General features: G+C 51.1%; 1 protein-coding gene across 4 annotated transcripts in view; it reads left to right on the top strand.

Moving 5' to 3' along the window:
• The window catches only part of SNX29 (sorting nexin 29), a 506,664-nt gene that overhangs the window by 112,289 nt on the left and 367,384 nt on the right, over nucleotides 1–26,991 (top strand). For all 4 annotated transcript variants that reach the window (XM_040459014.1, XM_040459016.1, XM_040459013.1 and 1 more), the window contains exons 12-13: nucleotides 10,133–10,196; nucleotides 12,256–12,384. In XM_040459014.1, coding sequence (XP_040314948.1) covers nucleotides 10,133–10,196; nucleotides 12,256–12,384 — 193 coding nt within the window. The remainder of the gene's footprint in view (nucleotides 1–10,132; nucleotides 10,197–12,255; nucleotides 12,385–26,991) is intronic.

The raw sequence follows: 26,991 nt of genomic DNA, 5'->3' as shown, positions 1-26,991 counted from the left end.
GCGCAGGCCACAGGCTGGGGGCCCCATCCCAGGGGTGGTTTGGCCTGGTGCTGCCACTGCAGGTCGGGGACAGGCTTCCCAGGGAGGCCGGCCCCTGGCTTTGTGGCCTGCGGCAGGTGCCTTTGCTTTTTTGGGCCTTTGTTTCCCCGTGCACGGAATTGGTGCAGTAGGCCTTGCTCTTCTGGAGGTAGCAAGAATTAAAGAAGATTGTGGATAGAAAGTGCGTTCCCCTGGCTGGGCCCGTAGGAAACTCTCTGCAGGGTAGCTCCTGGCCCTCGGAGCTCAGGCAGCTGGTCTGGGGCCGTTTCATCCCCAGCTTACCAAATCGCACAGTAGAAACCCTGGGTGGGCAGGGGAAGGGGGAGGCTGGGAATGGAAGAGAAAGCAGCAAGGGCCTGGATGCATCTCAGAAATTACAGTGGAGCTCGATACAGTCGGTCCTTTGCCCTGGAGTTGGGCAGGAGCGGGTAGACAGGCAAAGTTAGAAAAAGCAGTAAAGTCTGAAAAAAGACGGTGTAGGTTAAGTATATAGTGATAGAAGCGTATTATTTATTTCCGTGCATGTGCCCTCATGAGCGGTCTCTTTAAATAGAACGGAGTATGGGCCCCAGGGGAGCATTTGTAAAGGCTCTTTGAGGTCTTTGGGAAGAGGTGCTTTTTATAAAGGCAAAGAACTATTACACAGATCTATGCATATGTGAGTGTGCACGCCCACGTGCACACCCTGATAGACCACATCTAGTTCGCCTATTCCTGGACTCCCTCTTCAAATGATCTTTAACTCCCTTTTCAAAATTACTGTCAAGATAATTTACCCCCTTCATTGAAGGGCCTTCAATGTCTGAACAGGGGAGGGCTGTCCCCTTCCTGCCACATCGCTGTCTCAGTAGTTTCTATACTAACCCGACCCCCATAATCACCGTGTGAATGGGGTTATCCACGGTGTGCATCCGCGTTTATGTTGGTCCCTGCTCTGCTGATCTGTTTGAAATCAGGGATTCATGTGGGTGGATTCATGTGCCAAGGAGGAGGGGAATGGTCCAGTTTTAGGTCCTGGTAATGATAAAAGAATTCGTTCCCTCCCTTCTGTGGGTATCCATTCCCAAGATGCATAGGAAAAAGGTGTGCTCGAGCCTGAACTTGTGTCATGGGGACAGGAAATTATAACTGTGAATCTGCTGGTTAGTGTTTTCTGGGGAGGCTGTGAACTTCTGATTACACGCAGTTGACATTTCCGCCTGGCCCATCGTATGCTCTGCGCCTGGAGAAGAGGGGGCTTCGGCAGTGGGTGTCGCTCACTCCTTAATCCATCCCGCCCTTCACTCATTCCTAAGGTCTTGCGGATACTGTGGCCAGGGGCTGGGGCAGGTGGGGGGCTGCCTCTTCTGCTCCCCCACTCCCTTCGTTCCGGGCTTTGCTGCTTCCGTGGAGGTGTAGACGAGGGCCGGCGGGGCTTAGGGAGAGCCGGGTCTCAGTTGGCCTCATTGGCCGTGAGGACTTAGAACAGCTGAGGTTTCGGACATGAGGGCAGAACGGTAGGGGCTTCCGGGAGCCTGGCAGGAGTTGGGGTGGCCCTTCCTCTCTCCCCGTGTCAGTCTTGTGGCTCCGTGTCTCTGAAAGTGACCCTCAGAGAGCCGTGCTGGCTCGTACATCTGTGCAGTAAGAGACCAGGTCAGCCACTGCTGCCTTTCCCAGGTCGATAGGGATTCTTCGTAGACTGTGGGTTTCCCTGTGGCCTTGCCCCGGTGTTAAGCAGCACTCTGTGGCTCACGTTAGACACTTGAGACACCACTCCCTTTGTGAATCTCCATATTTTTTCAGTGCTGGGTTTGCCTGGAGGGGTTATACTGGTTTCTCTCCTGGGGGGCCTTCTGCCCCTGTGTCTGTTAGCTCCTTTGTCCCTGGCCTGGCCAGTGGCCCCTCTGCTCAGCTTCCGGCATGTGGATCTTGGTGGAGCAAACTAGAACGCTTTTCTCTTGGCCAGATGCATCTGGTCGAGTCCAATACTGGCCCATCCCAAACTTCTGGAGGACTCCCTGTGATTGGCTCGGTTTGGGGTAACCAGCCATCCCAGATTTCCCTGGCTGTAGTTGGAGGACTGTGGGGGCGGACTCCTGAGGAGGGTACGGGTAAGACTTGTTGTTCCCCCTGCTGGTGGGGGAGGGCCTCATGGAAGAGGTGCTCTCTGGCCCAAGCCTGGAGCAGGCTCTGAGTCCTTCAGGGCTGCCCGTGCCAAGACGCAGAGGCATGAGAGAAGGGGCGTGGGTCCGCCCTGCGGCCGACAAAGCAGGGAAGAGTGGAGTTGGTCAAGGTGCGAACCGTCCAAGGGGCTGTGGGGCACGTGTGCTGGAGCTTTGGGTGTCCATGGGGTTCAGGTGGTGTTTGAGCCCTGGGTGTAGATGCAGCCTGTCCTGGGAGCCGGTGAAGGCACACGGAGGACATCTAGGGCGGGAGGCTGAATGAGGACAGTCGGAGGGACCAGCGGCAAAGCTGAGGAGACCTCTGAAGGGGTGGGGAGCGCTCCGCGGTATCTGAAGCAGGAGCCGCTCCCCTGCCGCCTCGCGTCCGTTTCAGTCTGGTCGACCGTCTTACTGGGGTCCAGCCAGTGAGCTCCACTGGCCAGCCCGAGCGTCCGGCAGGCCCGTTCCTCACCGCGGACCGCTGCCCCCAGCCCGGAGTGGAAGGAGGCTGGCCACGGGACAGGTGAGGGGGAGTTCCCGGATGTCCTCCGACGACAGGCAGACCTTTTCCGAAAGGGGCCAGAGGGCAACCAGGTGAGGCCGTGCAGGACCCTCCGTGTCTGTCACGACAGCTCAGCTCTGCCCTTGCGGCGCAGAAGCAGGCGTAGACCCAGACAGAGGAGGGCGGCCGGGTTCCAGGAGAACGTCTCCCGACCCCCGCCCTGTCCCGTGAGGCCGGCGGTGTGAGCACCCTTCTTCCAGCTGAGGGGCCTGACCGCCACAGGGTGCCCAGGGTCCCTGAACAGAGACTCGAGGGGTCTGGGATTTGACGGGAAGACCTGGTTTTTCTACTCTGCCCGGGACTGCCTTGAAGAGTGTCCAGTTTCCATAGTGGATCGATGTTGTGTTAGATTGGCCCTCCATGGGCAGAAGTTAAAAAGAAAACAAAGCAAAAAAACACGAGCAAGACAAAGCATAATTTGCTTAATGGGCTTGTTGGCTTTCGTGTCAAGGTCTCTGCTGCTGCGGCGTAAACGTGTGTTCGCATAGTGGCACTGTTGGGTTGCCACAGCTCACGTTGAAATGACGCGTTCTGACATTTATTTGGATACAGAACGGAGGCAGGGATGAAGTCCTGTTTCTTGCTCCCAGAATGGTTCTCTGCCCCAGTAACATTTACAGATGAATCCGTCCTTTCCACAGTGGTTAGAAATGCCGCTCATTTGCCCAGATCAGTTTCTTGCGGTTAAAATGAACATTCTCCTGTGTGCTGGGTTGCATTTGCCATTCAGTCCTCTGCAGCCGAGCAAGGAAGCGATTTTGAGGTGGATGGTCCTCCCCCTTTCAGCCCTAGGTGAGGGGGGACCCCCCCGCTCCGTAGAGAGGCGTCTCCGTTGGCCCTTGAAACGTGTGTTGTGGCAGGTCACGAAGAGGAGGAAGGCCACGATGCTAGACCTGAAACCAATAATGGGATGCGTGGTGCTGGGGAGAGGAGAAAAATCAGCAGTTTGGGAGGAGGGAGGCCCTGCCGGCCTGTGTCACTGCTGCTCAGAGAAATCCTGTATTTCCGTGATCTGTGCAAACCAACCCCAACGTTACCTGCTGGCTTTACTGCCTGAGAAAAATCAGCAAGGTGAACGTGTATAAAGTAAAGCCTGTTGAGAGTGTCTGTCAGGGAGTGCCGCTCTCTTGGGACATCTTGTTTTTAACCCTGACTCTGAATGGCGATGGTGGGGGGGGCGGCGGGGTGTGTGGAAGGTGGGAGGGACTGTCTGACGACACCCTTTTCTCTTGTGATTCCCAGAATCTGAGTACTGTTTGACTTGTGTTTTTGTCCTCCATCATCCTGATGTTGATGCAGACGCAGGGGCATGGTCCAGGAGGCCGGCATGCACCGCGTGTGGGGCAGGTGACGTCAGCGGGATGGGGAGCTCAGCCTTGGTCATCCTGGTGTTTGTCATGGTGGCTCCGGCCTCGTGGGACCGGGGCCCCTCCGAGGCGAGCCTGTGGTCGAGCTCTCATTCCAGCTACTGTGGTTCCTCTTGCCAGAAGAGCACATGTGTTTGTTGGGACTTCGTCAGGATTGCTTCTCGTTCCGAGTTGTCTTTCCCCCACCGAATACGCAGTTTTTAGGGGCAGAGTCTGAGTGGCGGTGTCTGGGATCCTGCACGTCGTATGTCCCCAGAACCCGGACACTCAGCCTCCTCTAAGTGACCCCTCCCTCTCAGGGTTTGATTTGCCACGTGGCCCACGGTGATCTTGTTTGACACTTTAGAAAATTCTATTATCTAGTCTGCTGCTTTAGGGCATAGACCACTTAAAAAAAAATCTTTTATTTCCCAAGGTCGAGGTATACAGGAACTCAGTGAAATCTCCTAACTCCTGAAAATGTGCTCAAATGCACCAACTCCTACTTGGGCAGTCTCTGCTACCTTGTCCTTGTCTTTCTGTCCCCTGCTGTTGAATGAAAAATTATAGGGATAGATAATGCATCGTATGTTTTCTATTTGCTGAGCATTTTCTTTTCTTTTTTTTTTTAAATGTTTGTTTATTTTTTTGAGAGAGTGTGAGTGGGGGAGGGGGTGCTGAGCATTTTCTAAGCACCTAATTTACGTATTACCTTATTGAGTTCTCATGGCATTTGTATGAGCTGGTGCCCATTGAGATCCCATTTTGTAGATAAGGGAATCGGTGTTCGGAGAGGGTGGGTTACTTGGTCGGAGTCACCTGACTGCAGAGTCAGAATTTGAACCCGGTCGTACGCTCTAGAATTCGGGATCCTGAACCACTTCTCTGCATTGGCCGCCGTGTGTCCACCAGGCGGGGAACTCCCGTGAGTCTTGGAGCCAGTCTCCAGGGAGTGTGGTGCGGTCACCATTCTGCATTTTGCACAGATGCAAGCCCAACTTAAGTTTACCAGGCAATTAGGGGCTGAGCTGGGGTTTGAACTCCGATCTTCTCAGCTCAGGAGCCTGTTGACAACAGCTCTTCTTGGGTACTCCTCTTATTGGAGTGGAAGCTGCTAGAACCTATTCCTGACCATCTTGCCACTCCCCACGCCCCACGAAAGCACCTCCTCTCCAGCTCTTGGTCCTGCCAAGGGCATTTTCCATAATTCTTGGCCTTAGGGTGGGGAAGGTGAGTTGAGACCCTACAGGCCTTGTTCTGGTTTGTGTTTCGGCTCTGTACTCAGCGCCCTCATTAGGTGGCTGTGAAAAGTGAAACAAGGCTTGTCAGGTGCTGAGACTTTGCACGTAGAAAGTACTCATCACGTAGCCGCTATTACTCTTGTTAGTTTCAGGGGTATTGTCGTTGGATAGGAATAGTCTCTCTGGATCACTCCTTTTCCGTGAACCTTGACCAAGCACCTGACTTGTTGGGCCTCTGGGGACCCAAGATGCCTGACATGTTGTATGTCTATAAGGAGTTGTGAGTTAAGTGCAGGAGACAGGTGGTTACTTACTGCACACTCTGCAACTTGTTGAGGGTTAGGGAAATCACAGAGGGCTTCCTGGACATGACACCTTTTTGTCTGAACCCGAATAAAGGAGTTGGGTTTTATCAGACTGGAAGTTGGGCATGAACTTGAGAAAAGATGGGTTCCGTCCATGAAATCCATGAACCAGTTCACCGGTAGGGTCAAAATAGTTAAAATCGAGAGGGTCTCTCCGGAAACCTGGTCAGAGGCTGCTGTCCGTGCAGGTGAGGCCAGGTACAGAGGCTGGCGATGCCTGGTGACACCAGGAGGGGCCTGATGCGAACCGCTCAGCATAAGGATCATGTTTCTGGGTGGTGAAGGGCTCCCTCCTGCAGAGGCGAGCAGAGCTGGTGGACTGAGCAGTCGGGGGCACCCTGTGCTGAGCACTCTGGCGGTGGGGAGGCCCTGCTGTGCACATGGGCTTGGCAGAGTTCGGCTTAGATCCAGAGCAAGTGGTTTGTTAGCATCAGTCCCACCTGTCTGTGATGTGCAACTTCCGAATGGAAGGCTGATGGGTCGAATGGATATTCTCTGATTCACGGAAGATTTCAGCGGGGGTTCGGGGAGAAAGGGATAAATGGGCGGAGCCCAAGGGATTTGGCCGGGCAGTAAAACTATGTTGTGTGTTACTATAACGGTGGATACGTGTCCCTACAATGTTCCAAACTCCTGTGATCTACAAGTCCCCTTTGGGTGGTTATGATGTGTCTGTGGGAGTTCATGAAGCATAACAAATGCCCCTCTGTGGTGGGGATGCTGACAGTGGGGGAGGCTGGGATTGTGGGGGGGGGGCAGAGGGTGCCTGGAAAATCTCTGTACTTTGCAATCTGCTGTGAACCTGAGATGGTTTTAAAAAGTCTATTGAAGAAAAAATTTCACTCTTGCAGCCTCCTGGCAACTCCCTGCAAATGAATATCTTCTTCCTTTGTCCCTGTAAGAAAGCTGAGACCAGTAGAAAACCTCAGCAGGAAGGCAGCTTTGTAGGAAGATTCAGGATTCAAGCAGTCGTTGGAGTAAAGGAATGATTCCCAGGTCTGTGTCCACAGTCCACAGCTGCTTGCCACTTGTGCTGGGCATCTTGAAGAGAAAGACAGATCTTATCCTGGTCTTAATAAGTCTTTTTTTTTTTCCCCCCCCTTTCATGGCTATGACATCATGCTTAACCGACTGAGCCACCCAGGTGCCCCCTATCATGGCTATGACATCATGGAACAAATTACTGGGTTATGCTTATGTGTGGCTTTTTTTCTTTCTTGAGCTTTTTCAGATAATTAAATAAAAGCATTAAAAAATTTTTTTTTTATTTTTGAGGCAGAGACAGGGTGCAAGCAGGGGAGGGGCAGAGAGAGGGGGAGACACAGAATCTGAAGGAGGCTCCAGGCTCTGAGCTGTCAGCATAGAGCCCGATGCGGGGCTTGAACTCACGGACTGTGAGATCATGACCTGAGCTGAAGTCGGACACTTAACCGACTGAGACTCCCAGGCACTCCCAGATAATTTTTTTTTTTAACATGATGATTTCTGAGTTCTGAACGCACCTGCTGCAGTGTGTAAGAGTCGGTGCCTCGACCGAGGGCCTGCCCATCTCCTTGCTCCTCTGAACATCCTAGCACCCCAGGGAATTGGGGAAGGTGGGTGCTGTTTTTGCTGCTTGTACACAAGGGAAAGGCTCAGAGACACTGAGCCACTGGTAGGAGGCTGAGAGCCAGGAGTGTAGACACTTGGTCAAGTTCACAAGACAAAGTCCTGTAGACCATTTCATGATGGGCATTTGCGAATGTGTGTTGTTCTCCATTAAGAGATTCTCCTTTAAAGACATTTCTTCCTTAGTTCAGTTGGGAGCCTGGCTCTCTTCTTCGGAAGGTATCTTGTGCCTACTGGGTGCCCAGTAGGTGCTGACCGATGAATGAATGAACGAATATGTGAGCTCTGGGCTGTTGTAACTCCAGGCAGGGCACAGCTGAGGCAGGTACACGCTCCTCGGCTTTATCTGCTTTGCGTGCTGGTTCCCGTCTCCCAGGGCAGGGCTCTGACGTTTACACGTGTGTGCTTGTGTGACGTAACCTGCCAAGTGTGCACTTCCACTGTAAGATGGATTAATGTCCCTGTGAGGCGTCGATAAAATCCAAGTTCTTACATCTATGCACGTGACTCGTAACAGTTAACTGTTCTCTGGGGTCGAACACAGAGTTTGGAATTGGACGGATCTGGATTTGAATTCGCTGCTCTCGGCATTGAATCTCCTTCGTCTCGTTGGCGTGTCTGTAAGAGGACTGGAAGATAGGGACCCATGAAGTTGCTCTGTGGCCCTGGTGAGGTCGTGGGCCTCAAATGCTTTGCCGGGGGTGCTGGCATTCTCATCCAGTCCTCCAGAAGGGAAGTTTCTAGAACTCAGGGCGGCGTGCTGCATCTTCCCTCCGTGCCCCCGGACTCTGGCAGGGTCTCTGTCTGCTGGATTCGGCCCTCCTGGTGTGCTGCTTCTTCCGTCTCCCCACCCCCGTCCCTTGGAGGAGTGCCCCCGCCCCCCTGGCCCAGTGACCAAGCTCATACCGGTCTCCGGGCCTTTGCATGTGCTCTTTGCCGTGTGGCATGTTTTTCCTCCATGTAGCAGCGTGGCCGGCTCTGCTCGGAGGGGCCTTTCCGGGGCACTTTGTGTGCAGTGACACTGCTGTCCCCTCATTTGCCCTTGGCCTTGCTTCCCTTTCCTCTTGGCATCCCTGACCACCCTCGGTGCCGTGTGCCTGTTGGCTGGATTGTCTCCCCTGCTAGAGAGGAGGCCTCCTGCAGGCAGAGACGTGGGTCTGTTCTGGTCACTTGCCCTTCACCAAGAAGAGTGCTTGTACCTTGTACGGGCTCAGTGCCTACGTGTCGACCCAGTGATTGTTTGGGGTCTTCCGCACTGACCCCTCAGTGACCCAGGACAGGGACACCTCAGACCTCCCTCCTCACTGACACCTCACAGGGTCCACTTTGTCCCAGTACAATGCACAGGTTTCGTACCGTCAGAAGCTTGATGGGGGAGTCAGGGTGATGACCTCCTACTTGTGTCCATGTGGTGCTCAGGGGACTGCTCTGCTTTTAGAGACAGGACGGTCTCTTTCTTTGTTGCCACCTCATCCAAATGGAGCAGCCTCTAGAGGCTGAGGAGGAGCCTCTCTAATACCTTTCCTTCCTTTTCTTGCCCTGAGCCCCGGACCGTGGAATATCCTTTTCCCTCCTGCAGCCTGAGGACAGCATTAGTCCTGTGGCCCCATTTTTTGCCTCGGGGTCTTTGGCGGGCATCTTTCTCCCTGGGCATTCTGAGTATGAGGGGACCCAGAGGACCCACCTGTTGGTCTCCCCCCCCCCCCCACTTCTCTTTCCACTCCTGCAGTTTCTTCATACCTCGGGAGCAGGGATGGTGACGTGCATTTCTTAGATGTGCATAAAGAATTAAATGAGATAGTGCCAAGGGCCCTGAACTAGAGCTTGGCAAGTCGAAGGATTTCAATTTTAACTAAAAGGAAGAAACCAAAACTCCTATCTCTTTCCAAAAGAGGATTTGAAGTAGCGTCTTAAGATAGCCTTTGCAACGTGCCACAGGTTGTGAGTACTTTGGCCCGAGGTGGAGATACAGGTTGGAGAAGATGGGCAGGGGAGGGTTAGGGCACACTGTGGTTGCCACACGGATGTGAGCACTTCCCCGATGGGCAGTTTTGGCTGGGAGCTTCCTAGCAGCCAGTCCCAAGGGGGGAAACCATTCACAAGGTTTGTCAGGGGTTGAAAAACAAAACAAATCCAGAAGGTCTGGGTCTTGAGATCTGAGGGATAGGTGAACGACGTCTTTGACATGAGGATGGGTTGAGACAACAGTTATGTTTGCAGATCAGAAACTCGGAGGCTAATCTAAAAGCATGGTGTTGTAGCCATGCTTTCTTAAGTTGAAGGTGTCCAGAAGAGTAGCCCCCATAAATAATTACGGACTGTGCACTGGACAGGCAACCCCTTTACACTGTCGCCTGTGTACGAACTAGAGAGAGCCATGTAGGACTAGACCAGATCTCTTTGTAAACTCGGGTAAGTATTTGTAGGTCTGCGTGGAGCCCTATGTCTCTCAATCGGCTCTTTCTCCTCTGTTGATAAACAGCTATAACTGGGGGTGGGGGGGATCCTTGTTCAGAGCGGATGTTGTCCAGTAGCAGGGACTCAGAACAGCGAGTTTAGGAGCTGCAAGGCCGTCTCGTCCCGTAGCAGCCGACCGAGGGGAGCCCTCCAGGCTCCTCGTGCGGCCCCGCCCTCCCGTTTTCGTGGGGCTGAGAAGTGATCAGCTTGGGCCCGTTGGGTCTTGCAGACTGTACAGGAATTAATCTTGAAAGGGAAAAGGGGAGCTCGTCTAGACAGCTTGCCCTCCATAGCACTCGACGCATGTCTGTGAGGGGACAGCTGTAACACGCGGGGTCTGCTGGTTAATCTCAACCGTGCTTTCTTCCCTCAGACGAGCTTCGCCAAGCCATCGTGGCCATGATGACCCGGAAAGACGAGCTGGAGGAAGAGAACAGGTAGCCTGACCGTCAGGCCTGGAGGGTCATCTCTCCGACGTCCCACCTGGGGAACGTGGGGGGTCCCAGACGGAGGGAAGCGTGCTTGGGTGACAGAATTGTGATCGGTGGTTCCTTTTAGTGTGAGATGAGCCACTTTACTGTTGGCAGGGGATGGAAACCTTACGATCCGGGCTCTACCTTGGAACAAACTGAGAATTTGGTAAAGCAGTCTTTTAAAAAATTTCTCTTGTAAAAGAGCCTCTGGGATACAATTCACACATTACATCATCGACCCACTTAAAGGGTACAGTTGAGTGGTTTTCGGTGTTTGCAGACATACACAGCCATCACCAAGGTCCGCTTGAGAACGTTCTCCCCTCCTTGAAGTCTTCCTCCTTCCCCCCCTAGAGCAGTCTTTAGAATGATCTTCAAACTGAGAGCCTATCTTTCCGTGTTCTGAGCATTCAGACAGTTTTCTCAAATCGGGGGTACCCAGGGCAGGCTGGAATCCGGCTGCTTGATCAGAGTAAGGCCCCCTGGAGATGGAGAAAGGAGCAGGACTCTGTTCGTTTGTGGTTTCCCGTTGAAACCAATGGTAGATGGCCACGTCGTTGCCATCTGGCTGCCTTGAACATGAACTTCTCAACCGCCAAGACCTTGTCTTGGCTACAGGGCGGTGGGTGGAAGGATTTGCCCGCAGTTGTTGGTGAGGCTTCTATGAGCCTGACAGTGCTGCGTCCTGGGGGGTTCGGGCAGGTGCCCACGTGAGCCTGCACGTGCAGGTTCCTGGGGCTTTCTCACTCTTTCCCTCAGAGTAGGAATTCGGTGTCCGTGGTGCCGACCCATCACAATTGTCCTTTTTAAACCTCCTCTTGGGCCCTGCTTCCCAAGCTTCTTTCCCATCCTGTATGGAAACCCATAAAAGCAAACAAGCATGATTTCTAAAAACAAAAGATAATTTTTTAAAAAAGAGATCTTTAGACAGCACGATTGTCCAACTAAAATAAGGAGGGGCTTTAAAAGGAGGGGCTTGTAGATATTAGAGCATTGTTTTTCCTTGCTGCAGCTGGAACTGTTCTCTTGCAAGAAGCCATAGGTTTTGTCTTACCTTATGAAGAAAAACAGTCCCTGTCTGTTAATTTCTCCTTTCCAGAAAACAAAAACAAGAACCACACCATGTTTGTGTTGGGGGGTTCCGGACCCCAGGAAGGGAATTTTCTCAAAACCCTGAAGGAACACAGGCCTCAGAGTTGAATGAGCGACAGGGCTGGGTGCGTGCCAAGCTCACCGCCATCCCTGTGCATCTATCTGGTATCAGCTGGCATGTGTACAGATTTAGGATGTTAGGTGCCCCAAAGTCAGTACATGTTTGCCAGAAATAGCCATTTGAGGTCCACGAGACCATCAGAACCATGTATGGCTCACTCCTTGGCGGCAACCTGTGGTTATTTCTGGAAGAGCTGCCATCTTGTTTGCTTTGCAAGACCAAGGGTGGCCAACAAATGGACGTATTTTGGAGGGCGAGCTCCCAAACATAGTGTGAAACGGGATCCACGCGATGTCTAACTAGACCGCTCCATAGAACGTTGTATCCGTCTTTTTCACCTGGAGATGGCAAGGGGCAGGGTTACAGCGTACGTTGGGGCAGCTTTGGAGTTGAGGGTGGGCCTCTGTCGGTATTCCTCACAGACGTCTCAGAGGACGCGTGTGGCCTGTCCTGGTACCCGCTCCTGTCTCTTTTCTGGAGTGACTGTCACAAAATGGTCTCCCTTAATGTGCCGCCCCTTTGGGTGGGATGCCTTGAAAGGGGCTTGCCTGGGATTCTCTGAACTCTTTGTCTCCCCTTGATGGGCCCATCCTACGGGCTGTCGGGGACACAGATCCTGGGCCACGTCCTCCTCCTTACTCTGAGGCCCTTAAGCCGAGTTTGGGATCTCTGTAAATACCCTGATGCGAGATTCCAGTTTGCGGGGGCCCCTGGAGAAAACGGAGGGGTTAGGACTTGCGTAAACAGCTGTGTTCTGGCCCAGTGGACTCTGCCGACGGCATCTGAACGGATCGGGCCCCCTCTTCCCAGGTCCTTGCGGAACCTGCTCGACGGTGAGATGGAGCATTCCGCTGCACTCCGGCAGGAGGTTGACGCGTTGAAAAAGAAGGTGGCTGAGCAGGAAGAGCGGCACGTCACGAAGGTCCAGGCGCTGGCAAGGTAGGGGGGCGGAGGGCCCGAGAGGTGGGCGTGGGCGGCGGCCGGGTAAGAACCCAGGCACGGCCTTCACTGGCGCTTGGAATGAAAAAAAAAAAAAAAGAAAAGGAAGAAACCAACGGAAATCAGCGCATTTGAAACCTTCATGTAACTTTTTGCATAAGTACCGAATGATGTGTGTGCCCACGGTTCAAAACGTGAGGGGCAGTAGGTAGGGCTAAGTGATCCCCAGCCGCCCCTCTGGCCCCCCGGAGGCGGGCCGTGGGAGCGATTCTGGAGACGCTCCTTAGCTCCATGTGGCCACTTCGTTTCTTCTTTTCACCTCCTCCTCCCTCCTCCCTCCCCCCTTCATGAAAAGTGGTCATGTGTTGTACAGTGCACTCACTTGGCCTCACGGAGCTTGTTCTGTGGGGGTGCACGGGGGCCTGCCGGCTGTGTGAAAGCTCTTGACATTTCTCGGTCTGCGCCAGAGTTCATCCGACCCGCGTGCCGACTGCCAGCCATTGGAGGTGGTTTGTGACCCTTTGCTGATAATGGTGTTTGTAATAATGCCGCAGTGATTTGCGTTTGTGACTTGATTCTCCTATGACTATATTTATTGGAAAAACTGCCGGAAGTAGAATTGCTGGGTCCAGGTGCCATAGTTTTCTAAGGTGAGTGGAGGGCACCTGTCCCCTTTCCTCGGAGGCTGGGCCAAAGTGTACCCTGGAAGAGCAGTCAAGAGGCCTGCTCCGGCCCGTCTGGGCCCGAAGGGGCCGCGTCCCCCGCTGTGGGTCCCGGACAACATCACCGGGAAAAAGTGGCCCTGACAGAATCTTCGTCTGCGTTTTCCTGATGAAGAGTAAGGTTAAGCCTCTTCTTGTTAAAGAGCCATTTTATTTCCTTGGCTGTGATTTAGTTTATATTTCATTAAAGAAAACTCATAATCTCCAGTCGGATAAAAATGTGGATTTTCCTGAATTTGTTCACGTGTAAAGATCGTTAGGTACTCCGCTTTGTCAGTCTGCTTCTCTGAACAACTTCCATTTCATGTTAATGACTTACATGCTCGGATGTGGCCTTTCATTGAGTTAATGTCCCACGTTAAAATAACTTCCATTTGTTGGACATTTGAGTTTGGGTTTGTTGCCTTTTGTAGGTAAGATAAGCAGTTCATTGGTGGTTCTTTAAAGCTACTTGAAAATAAGACCAGGGGCACGTGGGTGGGTCAGTTGGTTGAGCGTCTGATTCTTGATTTCAGCTCAGGGTCATGTTCGGTTCCTGAATTTGAGGCCTGCATCGGGCTCTGCCCTGACAGCCCAGAGCCTGCTCGGGGTTCTCTCTCCCCATACTCTTTCTGCCCCTTCCCTGCTTGTGCGTGCGTGCTCTCTCTGTCTCTCTCTCAAAATAAATAAACATTCAAAATAAAACCAGGAGGTGGATTGTCTGGGTATGTAGGGGAGTCCAGAGCTCGGTAACCGATAGCAGCATTTACTGCCCTGGTGCTGCTGGGTGATGTGGCACTAATGGAGTTGTTACATACATGTCCTCGAGAGGTGGTGCCATGATCCCGTATCTAACTTTAATTAGAACGTCTTCATGTTTTACAGTGACCTCTCAAGAGCATCCGACAGTTAAAGGACTATGATGAGTCCAGTCCTAGGTTTTCTCCCCTGGACCACCATTTAGCCTGGCCACGCCAGGAAACCGTGTTATCATTGTGTTTGCTTACAATAAAGGTTGGCGTCTATAGAGACTCTGGTTCTGAGCCACAGACTTCTGTTCTTGGTCGTTCTTGGGTTGTGCCAGGAGTCGGCTTAGCCTGGAGTCCCCGCTGCATCGCTTGCAGATTGTGTGTTTCTGGGTGATTTCTTAGTGGGAATGAGTGTGCATTTCCTCGTTTGCGAACTGGGATGGTCGTATGCAACAGAAAGGACAAAATGATTGTATTTGAAAGGACGTGAGGCCCTAGACACAAGCGGTTAGGTGTATTTTACAGTAAGTGTGTTTCAGGACCTGATAATTCTGGGGAGAATTTTAGCCCATGAGTGGAAAAGAAAAGCTTTTTTTTTTCCCCCTCACTTAAGAGAGGGTGTGAGTGGGGGCACCTGGGTGGCTCAGCCGGTTGAGAGACCGACTTCTGCTCAGGTCCTGATCTCATGGTTTGTGAGTTCAAGCCCCGCATCGGGCTCTCTGCTGACGGCTCGGAGCCTAGAGCCTGCGTTGGGTTCTGTGTCTCCCTCTCCCTCTGCCCCTCCCCCACTCATGCTCTGTCTCTCTCTGCCTCGGAAATAAATAAACACTAAAAAAAATTTTTTTTTAAAAAGAGAGGGTGTGAATGGAAGGAAGGGAGGGAGAGAGGAAGGGAGGATCTTAAGTAGGTTCCATGCTCAGTGCAGAGCCCCACATAGGGTTCGATCCTATAGTCATGGGATCATCACTTGAGCTGAATTCAAGAGTCAAACTCTTTTTTTGTTAATGTTTATTTATGTTTGAGAGAGAGAGAGAGAGAGAGTGGGGGAGGAGCAGACAGAGAGGGAGTCACAGAATCCAAAGCAGGCACCAGGCTCTGAGCCGTCAGCACAGAGCCCGACTTGGAGCCCAAACCCACAAACCACCTGATGGTGACCTGAGCCGAAGTCGGATGCTTTACTGAGCTACCCAGACTCCCTTCAAGGTCAAACTCTTAACTGAATGAGCCACCCAGGTGCTCCTTAAATTCTTTGTTTTCTTAGCTGTCAGATGAGGATAAGAAAATCCTGTACCTCACTGTTGTTGCAGGATTAAATGAGAACCCATATGTCGGCTCAGTAAATGTGCCTCATAAATGCTCAGTAAATGTTACCATCATTTTTGTTTAGTACAGTAATTACATTACTAAGAAACCTTACCTAATCAAAACCTAAATTTTAATGGCAGTGGTGCAGAAAGAATTAAATGCTAGGCTCTTTCAGACCCTAAGAAGTCAAATTATTTCTGCTGTATATATTGGAGTACTCAGGGTGTTCGTGTGGATGTGTGTTTTACTGGCTCTGAGTGTGGTTGCACAAGTGAAAAACCCCAGAACAAATCCAGCATTTTATCACATTCCTTTTTGCTCAAAATTAATGGCTTTCCTTGGTGCTGTCGCGGCTCAGCCAAGAACAAGGTCATTAAACCAGCCCAGTGCTTTTAGGGCCCCAAGCCGCTGCTCAGTCCTGAGGTGGACGTATTTACCGTCAGCAGCACGTCAGGGCATGTGAATCTCCTTCCCTAAATGATTGCCTCCCTTCCTACTGAATTAAGAATGCTCAAGTGATGAGACAGGTGTTCACAGGAAGAAGACCTTTCCGTGAGAACTGCCTGGGAGAGAAGCAAGTGACCTGGGTTGTTGGACGCTTGCTGGCCTGTTGTCTGTTTAGGCTCATTTTATTAGGTAGCTTTTGCTGTGTAAAAAATTATTTCTAAGCTTGGCCGTTTAAAACGCAAAACCAGGGTCCTCTCCAATTCTCGTGGGTTGGGAATCTGTGAATGGCTCAGCTGGGAGGTGGTCCGTCAGAGTCGATCACAAGGCTGAGTCCTCTGATGGCTTGGCTGGGACTCGAGGGTCAGCTTCTGAGCTCACTGGTGTGGCCGCTGGTGAGAGGCCTGTGTTCCTGCCACAAGGGCCTCTCGAGTAGAACTGCTCACAACACAGCAGCTGGCTTCCCGGAGTGAGTAAGCAGAGAGCGAGAGCACCTCCCCCACCCGGAAGCCACGGTGTCTCTTGCAACCTAATGTTGGGAGTGAGACCCTATCAGGTTCACTGTTCTCTGTGGTCCCAAAGATCAACCCTGGTTGAGTGTGGGAGGAGTCTACACATGAATGTGATGACCACAAGGCAGGGGTCGTTGGAGGTCAGTTTGGAGGCTGCCCTCCATGCCCACCGGGATTCTTTCACCCCCTGGGGTAGACCCTATCCCAGTCTTTCTTGGTGGGTGTGGTTCTTCGTTCCCGTTGTGTGTGATTCGGTGGTAACGACCCTACCACTGCCCAGCTGGGTTCCAGAGCAGGGTAGGTGGACCAGGCCTGGGCAGCCGGCTTGTTCTGTTTCCTGGTCACAGTGATTGGCTCACAGAAGGTCATGTAGCCAGGTTGATGAGGTCTTCTTGAGGGCCTTCTTGAGAAGGTTATAGTATAAGCCAGGAGTTGTTGGGTGCAGTCTTTGCTGCTATGTGAGAAGATCCTGACCCCAAATGGCAACAACACAGTGAAAAAATGGAGACAACCTGGCAGGTTCTAATGATAGACCTCGAGCTCCTGGATCCAGCCTTTCCGGAAGCTGTTGTTCTTCTGGACTTGGCAGTTACATGAACTAATACGTTCCTTCTGTTACTTGGGCCTCTTTGTAACTGGTCTTCTCTGTTAACAATCCCGAGTCCTATCTGACCAGGCTTGTTTTTTTGGATAATAGCGGATTGGAGTGAGTTGTGTTTCCTCCATACCTAAGTAAAATCGCTGCCTTAACCATGAACCTGTCAGGTCCGTGAAGAGACGCGCATCTGGTCATGACTGTGAAGGCCATGTCCTGAGGAGAACCCGGTGGGTTGACGGAGCCCTGCTCGAGGCCTTGTCTTCCTGTGTTCCGTCAGCACCAGCCCCACTATTACTCTTGGTCACACCTTTACCTCCTGTTCCGGACGTTTGGTGTGCGAACAAGAACGTGTAGCTGGTTGTGTGATGGAGCCATTCCCTTTATGCTTCGGAGCCTCTGGTTCCTCGTCTATTGAAAATGGAAGAGGTGGTGGGTGTGCCTGGGTCCTTTCCCTGCCTCCCGTGGGAGGACGAAAAGCAGGATGCTGTGTGATGTGTTGTAGTGATGGCTGGCGTGCCAGGGCTGTGTCTGACCCTTGGCTGGGGAAGCAGCGCAGCGACCCTTCCCTTCTTCACGTCTCCCTTTCCCTGTCTGTGAACTGATGCATGATAATCTTAACCAATGTCACTAAGCTTTTGGCTGTAGGAACCCGAACCAAACTAGCTTGGATCAACAGGGCAATTTTATGTTGATGTGACCGGTCCCTCTCTTCAGGACCCGGGTTCTCTGGGGAGGTCCTCGCTCTGCCCTTGGCCCCGTGTCCTCTCTGTTAGTGTTCTTGGGCAGGGCCTTGGCACGTAGCAGTAAAGAGGGCCTCTGCTAACGCCAAGCCTCGTGCGGGATCTGAAGAGAAGAGGCTTTGTCCTGATATCCAGGTAGAACATCTTCTACTCCACTGGGCCTGTTGTGGGCAGCAGCGAGCAGAAGGCCATGATTGACTGCCATGCGGCGACGGGCAGATAAATCCTGTCTGTTGCACTTTGGCCTAAGTTGGTGGGGACAAGGACATGAGCTTTTTTGCTCCTCAAGCCCTGAGCAGAGCTCCAGGCTCCTTGTAAACGCTCACTACGGCGTCCCTAATTTCTTCTTAGCTGGCGCATTGGCCATGGGTGGCTACAGATGCCGAGGCTAGAACACGAGCTTGCGGGTTCTTGCCTTATCCCAGCTTCTCCCTGCAGTGAGTACCTCAGAGCCTTTGGCCTCTCACTGGCCTTCACTTGACCTTCAGCTCCTCCCGGTGTGATTTTTGCCGCCCCGTGTGCCCAGAGTCCCTTTATTGGTCCCTGTGGGGCTGCTGAGTAGTTGCCTGCTGTGACAGTGTCCTGTTGGTGGCCAGAACTGTACTACACCATCTGTAAGGGAAGGGCTGGATGAGGATCTTGGGAGCCTCGATCCTGTCATTCCACTCGCTGTCCTCTGGGAGACTTTGATTGGCTTTCTATGAAGGCTTTAAATCTGTTTCTGCCCTAAGTCTGTCTCTGCCTTTTTCTCGTTGTTAAATTAGAAAAATGAGATGAATATGCTTTTTGTGGAAAAGGACACAATGTGTCTTCAACGTCCATCTGAAGGCATTGATGGTTTTGTTTTGTCTTAGCAAGTCTTTATTTTAATTCTAGTTAACATACAGTGCGATAGTCGTTTTGGGAGTAGAATTCAGTGATTCATCACTTACATACAACACCCAGTGCTCATCATATAGATGCTGCCCTACCCACACTGATGATGTTTTTAATCCCAAGAGTCCAATACTCAGCGTTGAGAAGGTCACACGCAGGTCCTATGTCCTCTTTTCTCTTTCCTTGGTTGGATCTTAATGTCCAGTGATAATTTGACCTCATCAGCAGTCACCGAATCTTGTGGACTTGGGGTTCTCAGGCTCTAGAAGAATCTCTATTCTTTTTTAAAAATAAATATTTGGGAAAAAATTTTTGATAAGGTCCCCTTTACTGCAATGAAATGCACAGTTACAATAACCTATGGATGGGAGCTAATTATTTAAAATTGAGTATAACTCCGTAACTACTATGAAGGAAAAAGCTGAGGAAAGTAACATGTAATAAAAGGTAGATTTCAATATATTATTGGCCGGGCATGGCTTTGATGGAGAACATGATGCGGTTGAGTGCTTGCACCTACTTACAACGCATGAATTTGGTTTTAAAGGCAGTACAGTAAGAAGATCACCAGGCATTCTTGATAAGAACAGAAAATGACAGAGCAGAGTGTACGTGGGTGGATTCTTGGGTAAAAACTAGTATGTTGTGTGTATGTGAAATGAATTGTAGACTCAGACTGTAGATGAACGTTGCACCCATGTGAAGGGTCCTAGGACAGTTGAAAGGACAATGGGATGTAGGTTGCTCTAGGGTGTGGGGCTGCCTTGGCCACCAGGACTGCTGGTGTCTCTGCCCACCCCCCCCCCCCCCCGCCCGCCCACCATAGTCACCAGGGGGGCTTTAGAAACACCAACGTCCACACCTCTAGGAGGCATTTCAATGCCACTTGTAAATGTGCCATCACAACTGGGTGTTGAAGAGCCTTCTGGTCCATTTTCACTTGCTTGAGTCCTTAAGAGTCCTTAGCCAAGAACTAGACCATGACCACACTGAATTCTCTGTGGAGCCCCCGCTGTGTGTGCCAGCCTACTCTGGTGCTCTTGTCCCTCACTTCCCCTTGAACACGAAGCTTGCTTTCCCCAAGGTCGCTGGTTCTTACACTTGGCTGAGTCGCATTAGCTGAATAAGGTGTGCTCTTCGTCATTCTCCACAAGCCCTTGTCAGCGGCTGACAGTCCTTTATGACTTACCCCGGAGCAGCCAAGGAGAGTTAAGTGCATGGGGTGGAGCAGGGAGGAGTAGAAGACGCACACGTCGGGGCTGGAGACAAGATGGTCAGGGGGAGCCGGTTTCCTGAAGTTTAATGCTTCCGAAATTCAGTGAAGGATGGAGTCAGAGACCAGATGCAGCTGGCTGTAACCTGTAGGTGTGACAATGGAGGGGCAGATATATAGATATCTTCATATATATGTGTGTATGTATATATACGTATGTATGTAAAGATTTTAAACTTTTGGCTGACATTTTTGCTTGTATTCCAGTAGATTTGGCTCTTCTTAGCAGGAAGCGTAGTGTAATGGTCTGGGGCAAGTCTTGCATTGGAGCCCTCCTTCTCAAGGTCAAGAGTAGGGTAAGGTGAGTGAGAAACTCCGTCTGAAGGTCATGCAAGTACTTTGGCCACTTGTATTGTGTGATTTCGGGTGGTAATTGTACCCCTAATGCTTCTCATGTAGAAGACTGGGATAATCTTCTCACTCTTACAGATACTATTCAAGAGCTAATGAATGAAGAGGGCTAAGCGCAGTGAGTACCCTGAGTAAGTACTTAGGAGAAGCCAGCCATGGTCGTTAGCGTTTTCATGGAAGTAAATTATGCCTCCGTCCAAGCTTGCAAAGAGTCATTGTCTGGAGTTGATCTAGCCTGATGTTGCTCAGATGTAACTAACTTTCTAATAAAGAATTCTTGGGGTTGAAGTGCTAAATGCCTCGCTTAGACTTGGCTGTATATTAACATTCACCAGGGGAGCTTTGAAAACTGTGTCTACCCAACCCTCCCAGAGCTCCCCCCACCCCGTCCCCTAGGAAAAACCTGTCCACGCTGCCCCTCCAGACCAATTACGTCCAAATCACTGGCAGCAAAACCCACCCTACCCCAGTAAGTAATTCCAGGGTGTAGCCAAGGTGGCTGGTGGTGGTAGAGGTTTAGAGCAGCCTTCCTCAAACCCGAATGTCTCCACCAGTGCCCATGGCGATCGTGGCTGGGTGGGGCCTGTCAGCAGGTGTCTCTCACAAGCTCCTGGTGCTGTTGATGCCTTGGGTTCCTGACCCACACTCTAAGCAGTAGGGATGTGAAAGGGGTAGTTCTCTGAAACCACCTGGGCTTGTAGAAGGCTCAAGGCTCTTGTGATTGTTTTTTTTTTGTTTGTTTCTTTCAGTGCCAAAGCGGGAGTTTTGTTTGCAGGTTTTTTTTTTTTAATGTTTATTTAATTTTGATAGAGAGAGTCAGAGCAGGGGTTGGGGAGGGGCAGGGGGAGACAGAAGGAGACACAGAATCCGAAGCAGGCTCCAGGCTCTGAGCTGTCAGCCCAGAGCCACATGCGGGGCTCGAACTCACGAACCGTGGTATCATGACCTGAGCCGAAGTCAGCCGCTCAACCGACTGAGCCACCCAGGCACCTCTTGTTTGCAGTTTGAAAACTAGAATACTTTGATCCACTACAAGAATGATTCATTATTCCCATTTGCCATTGTTGCTTTTGCTTTTATTTTTAAGCTAATGATGAGAATACCATGTAGGTTTGCTTTTGGTGGGTTTTGAAGGATCTGCATTTGAGCTTTTAGCATGAGCCCAGCATCCTGCGGCTTGATTTGCTCCTTTGATGTGGAATTGGATGCTTTCATGTTCAGATGCATGCAGGTGGGATGCCAGGGCAGGATTCTGCCGTGACTAGGCAGCTGGAGAGTTCTTGAGAAAGCTCTGGTTTCCATGCTTTTTTTTTTTTTTTAAATCACCTTTAAATTGTAAAAGTACCATATGCTGAAATGGAAGAGAGCATCCCAAATCTCCCAACACCAGCCTAACGATGTTCTCCCCACTTAGTCCATTTCAGTACGATTTGTACCTGGTTCTACCACCATCAGTGTGTGCGTGCATTTTTAAATAACATTTTCTTGCGCTCCTCTGTAGACTTCAAATTATGTTTAGAGATCTCCCCCTCCCCCAAGAATATAAAAATGTACAAATTGTAGTCCTTAAGTCTGAGATTAAGAGAGGTTTAAAGAAGAAAATCCTCTGGACGCAATTACCGTTCATGTCTTTTATTTATTACTGATGAGGCCCTTTATCCCAATTCATCTTATGTATGTATTCATTTTACATAATTCAGATCATTCTGGATCTGCAAGTTGGTCTGCTTTGAAAAGCAATTAGCATCCCATCATGCAGGTTTCCTCACGCTGTTCACTTCTGTGGGCATCCCTTTCAGAGGCCATGTGGAAGTCTGTTTGGCTTTGGCCTTGTTTCTCACACTATTTCCTTAACCATTTCTCTCCACTCTTTTCCAACACCCACACCACCCCCCTCCACTGTCGGAGTAGGATTTCTACTAATGTATTTTTTGGTAAAGCTCTTGAAAGTCCTTAATCTAGACTTCTAGAAGCCGAGTTTCGATGTTAGAAGGTATCTGTAAAGCCCCTTGCTCCATAGGGCCAAAGTCCTTCCCGGGAAAGAGGTGTCACCTGATAGCCCCTTGGTGATAGGTGGAGGGCCTGCCTCTTTGTCCTTTGTGAAGGCTGTGAAGGAGGCCGCCATATCTGACCAAATAGTTTCCACCTGGGCCAGTGTTCGGCTGCTTCTGGTTTTCTGAGATTATAGCCTCGTGTCTCACTTGTTTTCGCCTGTCTCAACATCTTTCCTCTGTGTGTATGGGCAGGAAAAGGATCGCCGGGCAAAGGATAGGAATGTGTTAATGGCCCCAGTCCTGGGTTGCTCTGGCCCCAGCGTGAGGCCGGAGGATCCACCCAGAGAGCTTCAGTCGGTTTAGTAACCTTCTCCTCTCAGCTCCTGCTTCTCAGAGTGCAGAAGTTGAAGGTGTGTTTGGCACGGATGATTTTCCAGCTGGTTTTTCTCTAGGAAGTAGAGACATGGGGATCATCCTTTCCCAGACAGAAAAATGAAGAAACCAAACGTGTTAACACCTGAACCAAAAATGGTGAGACGACCTTCTCAAACACCGTGCGAGGTGGATGGTCCTAAAGGTTCTTTCATCCTCCTTTCGCAATGCCATGACCCATGTGAGTTTCCTAGACACTTTTTCCGTATGAAAATCAGGGACCGGAAGAGAGGAACTGGAGCATCGTGGCATCTGTTAGAGCAAAATCACGTACAAGGGAGAAAGCCATGTGCTTGTTTATTTTCTCTAAAGCTTCTAGAACCCAATCAAAGACTCCGGTTTTGTTGATGAACTAAAATGTTTAGGGGGAGGAAGCAGCAAGGTATATTTGCACGAACAGCTGCATTTTGCAGCACGTGCCCACGTTGAACGGCTAGGCGTTAGCGCCATTAGCGGTCGGTGCCAGATGTTCCCCGCAAAATGTGCACCAAACATGGATTTGGGCGGTTCATCAAGATGCAGAAAAAATCCGCAGCTGCCAAGGGAACGGGGAGAAGGTTGTGTCTGAAACAATGTTGCAGCCCATCACTTCCCCCATCCGAGCACAGGAGCGGGAGATAAAAAAAAATTACCCAAACCAGTAACTGTGATAGAACTCTGATTAAAAGGTCACGGTGATTATCCATGGAGGAGGGGAACGCGTTTACCGTTCACTAACATTCCATTTGCTGTATTTTCTAATGAGAAGTCAGTAGAGAAGTCTGGAGGAGTCAATAAAAATAACAGAAGGGTTTTGAGGGGAAACCGAAGCAGAGCTGGGGAAGGGAGAACAATCGGAAGAGAGAGCGGCTCCCCCGAGCGAGTGTCAGCGTCTGTGCTACTCGAGGGAAGTGGTTGAAAGGCCCCAGTCGGACCTGGCTGACCCCAGAACCTGGAGCCTGGTGCTCAGTTGAACACCCTGGCCTGTTTGCCTGGGGAGAGGCAGAGTTTGTAACCTGGTTATCCGTAGAGAAATTTTCAAGCCTTGCCTTTCCGGTATGGTTCACGAGGTGGCAATTTCCATGTCCCCGCGCGTGAAGCCTGGGTCTTAAATATAGCTGGCATGTGGATGCCCTGCAGGCGGTGACAGTGACAGTGACATCACTGCCAAGCAGTGCCTTGTTATTTTGGAGCCGGGGAGGGGAACAACAGGAAGCTCAGCAGAGGGGAGATATTCTTGGCAGCGGCAGGAATGTGGTTTAAAGAGCGACAGCCGTCAAGTCGAGGGCTTGTGGAAGGTGGCGGAGCTTATTTGCTCAGTCAACTGAGTTCGTGCTGGGTCCCAGACACAACGTACAGACGCGTGAGACGCTCCCCTCCCGCCACACGGCTCCTGTGGCCCAACGACCCTCGCAGAAACCTTTCAAGCGGGAGAACTGTTTCTTCGAACATGGTCTGTCTCCAGCGCTCCAAATGCAGCCTCATGGAGAGCAGGGCCGCGCAGTTGAAGGGCGGGGGTCCTGGAACACCACCTCCTGAGCTTTAATAAAAACTCCATCGTGAACCATGCTGAAAAGGCACGTTGTAAATGATTACCTAGAGTGGAAGGAGGTTGGCCTTTCAGTCCGGTTGCGCCTTGTTGCTGCTGCCTCGTGGGGCTGAAACCACACGTGGCCTCTACACCTCTTCTCCACTCGACGGTGGACCCAGGGGGCTTCACCGAGCGCTAAGTTAAGGGCGTCTTTTGGGATCGTGTTTTTCTCTTCATGGACTAAAAACATTTGTCTGTCAAATTTCCCAGTGGGATCCCTCTCCTTCCCTGTCTCCTCAGTCCCCCTTACTTGCTTTCTTTTCCCCCTTAGCCCTGTTACGATGTGCAGTCTGGCTCCTTTTTTTCCCTTAAGTTGCAAGCCTCGTGAGGGCAGGGACCTTGGTCTCCTTTGTTGACTGATCTTTCTTAGGGGCCTGCACAAAGCCTGGCACGTGATAGAGCCCAGAAATTTCTTGAAAGAGCAAGTGGGTATCAGTTTCCTTTATATTGCTCTGCTGAGTTTGGCTTACCTTTCTAAGGTCCTGTCGTGGTCTAAGAAGGCTGCTGGATCCCTAGCCGTTATATCTGCATTCTGTGCAGCAGGAAGGATGAAACAGGGGAAGGGGGAAGAAAACAAAACCGTTCTGACTTGTTTTAAGGAGGTCACCCACCACTCAGAAGAGTTTCTTATATTTAAGTGGCTTGAACTATTTCTGTTAGGGATGGTGAAAAATACTTGTTTTTCATAGGGTACCTCGTCACCCCAGACAGACTGCGGAAGGGAAGAGTTGATATTTTGGAGGGCAGATTGTGGTCTGTGCTCAGTGCCTTGCTTGTAGGCCTCCTGCGTTGGAAAAGGTCACTTTTGTTACATACAACGGTGAGGTTGCTTTTTGTGGTCAGTGGTATATTCACTTGCCCCCAAGGTGCTGAGCAGGATGGCTTTTGAGTCAGACCTTGGCTCAAACCTTTGTACTAAGCACCGGCTTAGTGCACTAGCCGTGTGACCTTGGGTAAAGTCACTTTACCTCCTTGAGCCTCAATTTTTAAAAGTCTATAAAACAGTGATAATCTAGAGCATTTTCACGCATGATGGCAAGGATTGAAGGAGATGATGGGATAAAGAAACGTGGCAGGGTGTCTTTGGCAAAGGAATCTGTATCCCCCCATCATCTTGATCACCGTCTTAGCTTGTTTTGTGGTGTCTAGATTCCAGGGATCCAAGTGTGACAGACGTGGTCTCTGTGTTCCAGAAGCTCACAGAATGGCACGCTGGGCAGGGAGAAGAGTCGCCGTAAGGGGAGAGAGGCACAGACACGGCTGTTAGGTTGAAGAAAGCTGCAGGTAGCTTGGGATGGCCACAGCGCGGACTGCTAGAGTCCCGCGTGTGTTTGGGGAATGACTACGGAAGGTTCTGGAAGAGCAAACCGGAGACAGATTCCCAAGGTCCCAGTGAGGAGTTTGGCCCTGGTTCTGTGAACGGTGGGGAACTGGCCAAGGCCCTTAAGAAGGAGAGTAATTGATCAGGTCTGTTTTGTGCGTCGTTCCCTGTCCCAGGCCCTGTGGAGGACTGGATGGGACAAGGCCGGTCTTAGAGGTCTGAGTGTAGACTGGAGCCATTCGGGCAAGAGGTGGCGGTGGCCACGTCTAGGTAGGGCCGGCGTTTCCAGAGAGAAGACACGGTGGGTGAGACCATGGTGGGTCAGCACCGAGGGGTGTGGTGCTGCTTGCCCCGCACTGGATTAGGGTCTGTCTGCCCGGCGGACACCATTTCCTGGGGGTGAGGGGAGGCTGAACAAGTCGTAGATGAAGGACTTGAGGAGCTCCTCCAGGCAGAAGACCATCTCCCACCCGGGTCATTGCTGCCCCAGTGTTTTCTCTGCGATGTGCATTTCCTGCCTGAGCACCCTTCCTAGTGCCTGGTCTTTGGGAGAGCGAGGTAGCATGGAAACGTTACAGCCCTGTGCCCGTGACGGCGTGAGGCCCCAGCTGCCGAGCTCATCACTGCCCCGTGATCACATCCCGAAGTCGGGTGTGCGGTCCTGCACCCCTTTGTGATGACGGTGGTCGTCACGTCAGCAGGCCCTAAGCCCACAAGGAGGAGGTTGCCCCTGGGTCACCAGGGCGGTCACAGCTTGTGATTTGGGCTCCTTTGTGCATGTTGAGGCTCCTCTGTTTTGACTCTTTTATCTGAGTTGGAAATTGTTCACCTGGTCAAGAGATGTGGTTTTTTTGTTGTTGTTGTTTGTTTTTGTTTTTTGTTTTTTGTTTTTGTTTTTTGTTTTTTGTTTTTTTTTGCAGAGGGATGCACTGCGGTTGTGGCCAGGGTTGGGGTGGTGGGGGGCGATGTGGCGGGGATTTTCTGCCCGGGTGGGCTGCTCATCAGGACGTGGCCTTGGCTTTCAGAGGACCTGAACCGAGCCAAGAGGGCTCTGCCTTTCTCTGCCACAAGGCTGTACGGTGAAACTTGGGATATCTGCTTGCTCATGTTTCTTAACTTTTTTATGGAGGCATTTTTCAAATACTTAGAAGAGTCAAACCTACCACCCAGGTGCCCAGCAGTTACTCACATGCTGTCACTCTTGTCTTGCCTGTTCCTCCTCACTGACTGCTTGGGGTTGTGCTGGAGTACTTTAAATTCTAGATACCACGTCACCTGTAAAACGGGTTACATATAAATCTCTAACAGAAAAGGACTCGGAGGGAGAAACATAACCATATGCAGCGCAATTAGTCGCATTTAATACAAATACCAGCGATCTCTTGGTATCCTCTAGTTTCTAAATTCAAAGATACTGGTTGTCTCAAATTCTTACAGTGACTTCGTTGAATCTATTCTGATTTTACTTTCAAAAGTGTAAATCTGCTCACGCCATTCTCCTGATTCAAACTCTGTGCGCTCAGGAAAAAAAAACCTTGCCTCCTTACCGTGGCCTGCAAACCCTGCACGATCTGGCCTGAGCCTGCCTGCTGGGGGTCTTTGCTGTTTCTTCTGCCTGGAACGTTGCCCCCCCTAGGTCTTGGCACGGCCGCTGCTCTGCCTGGTTTCTGAAGAGAGGGCAGCCTCATCTAAGCAGGCGTATCTCCCTTTCCTAACCTCTTCTCTCCCTCCCTCCTGGTCT

Source organism: Herpailurus yagouaroundi, unplaced genomic scaffold (assembly GCF_014898765.1).
Source record: "Herpailurus yagouaroundi ecotype Mexico unplaced genomic scaffold, PumYag 222, whole genome shotgun sequence".
In the NCBI taxonomy this organism is placed as follows: domain Eukaryota; kingdom Metazoa; phylum Chordata; class Mammalia; order Carnivora; family Felidae; genus Herpailurus; species Herpailurus yagouaroundi.
The sequence above is the reverse complement of the archived record's forward strand: the minus strand, read 5'-3'. Positions and strand labels throughout refer to the sequence as shown.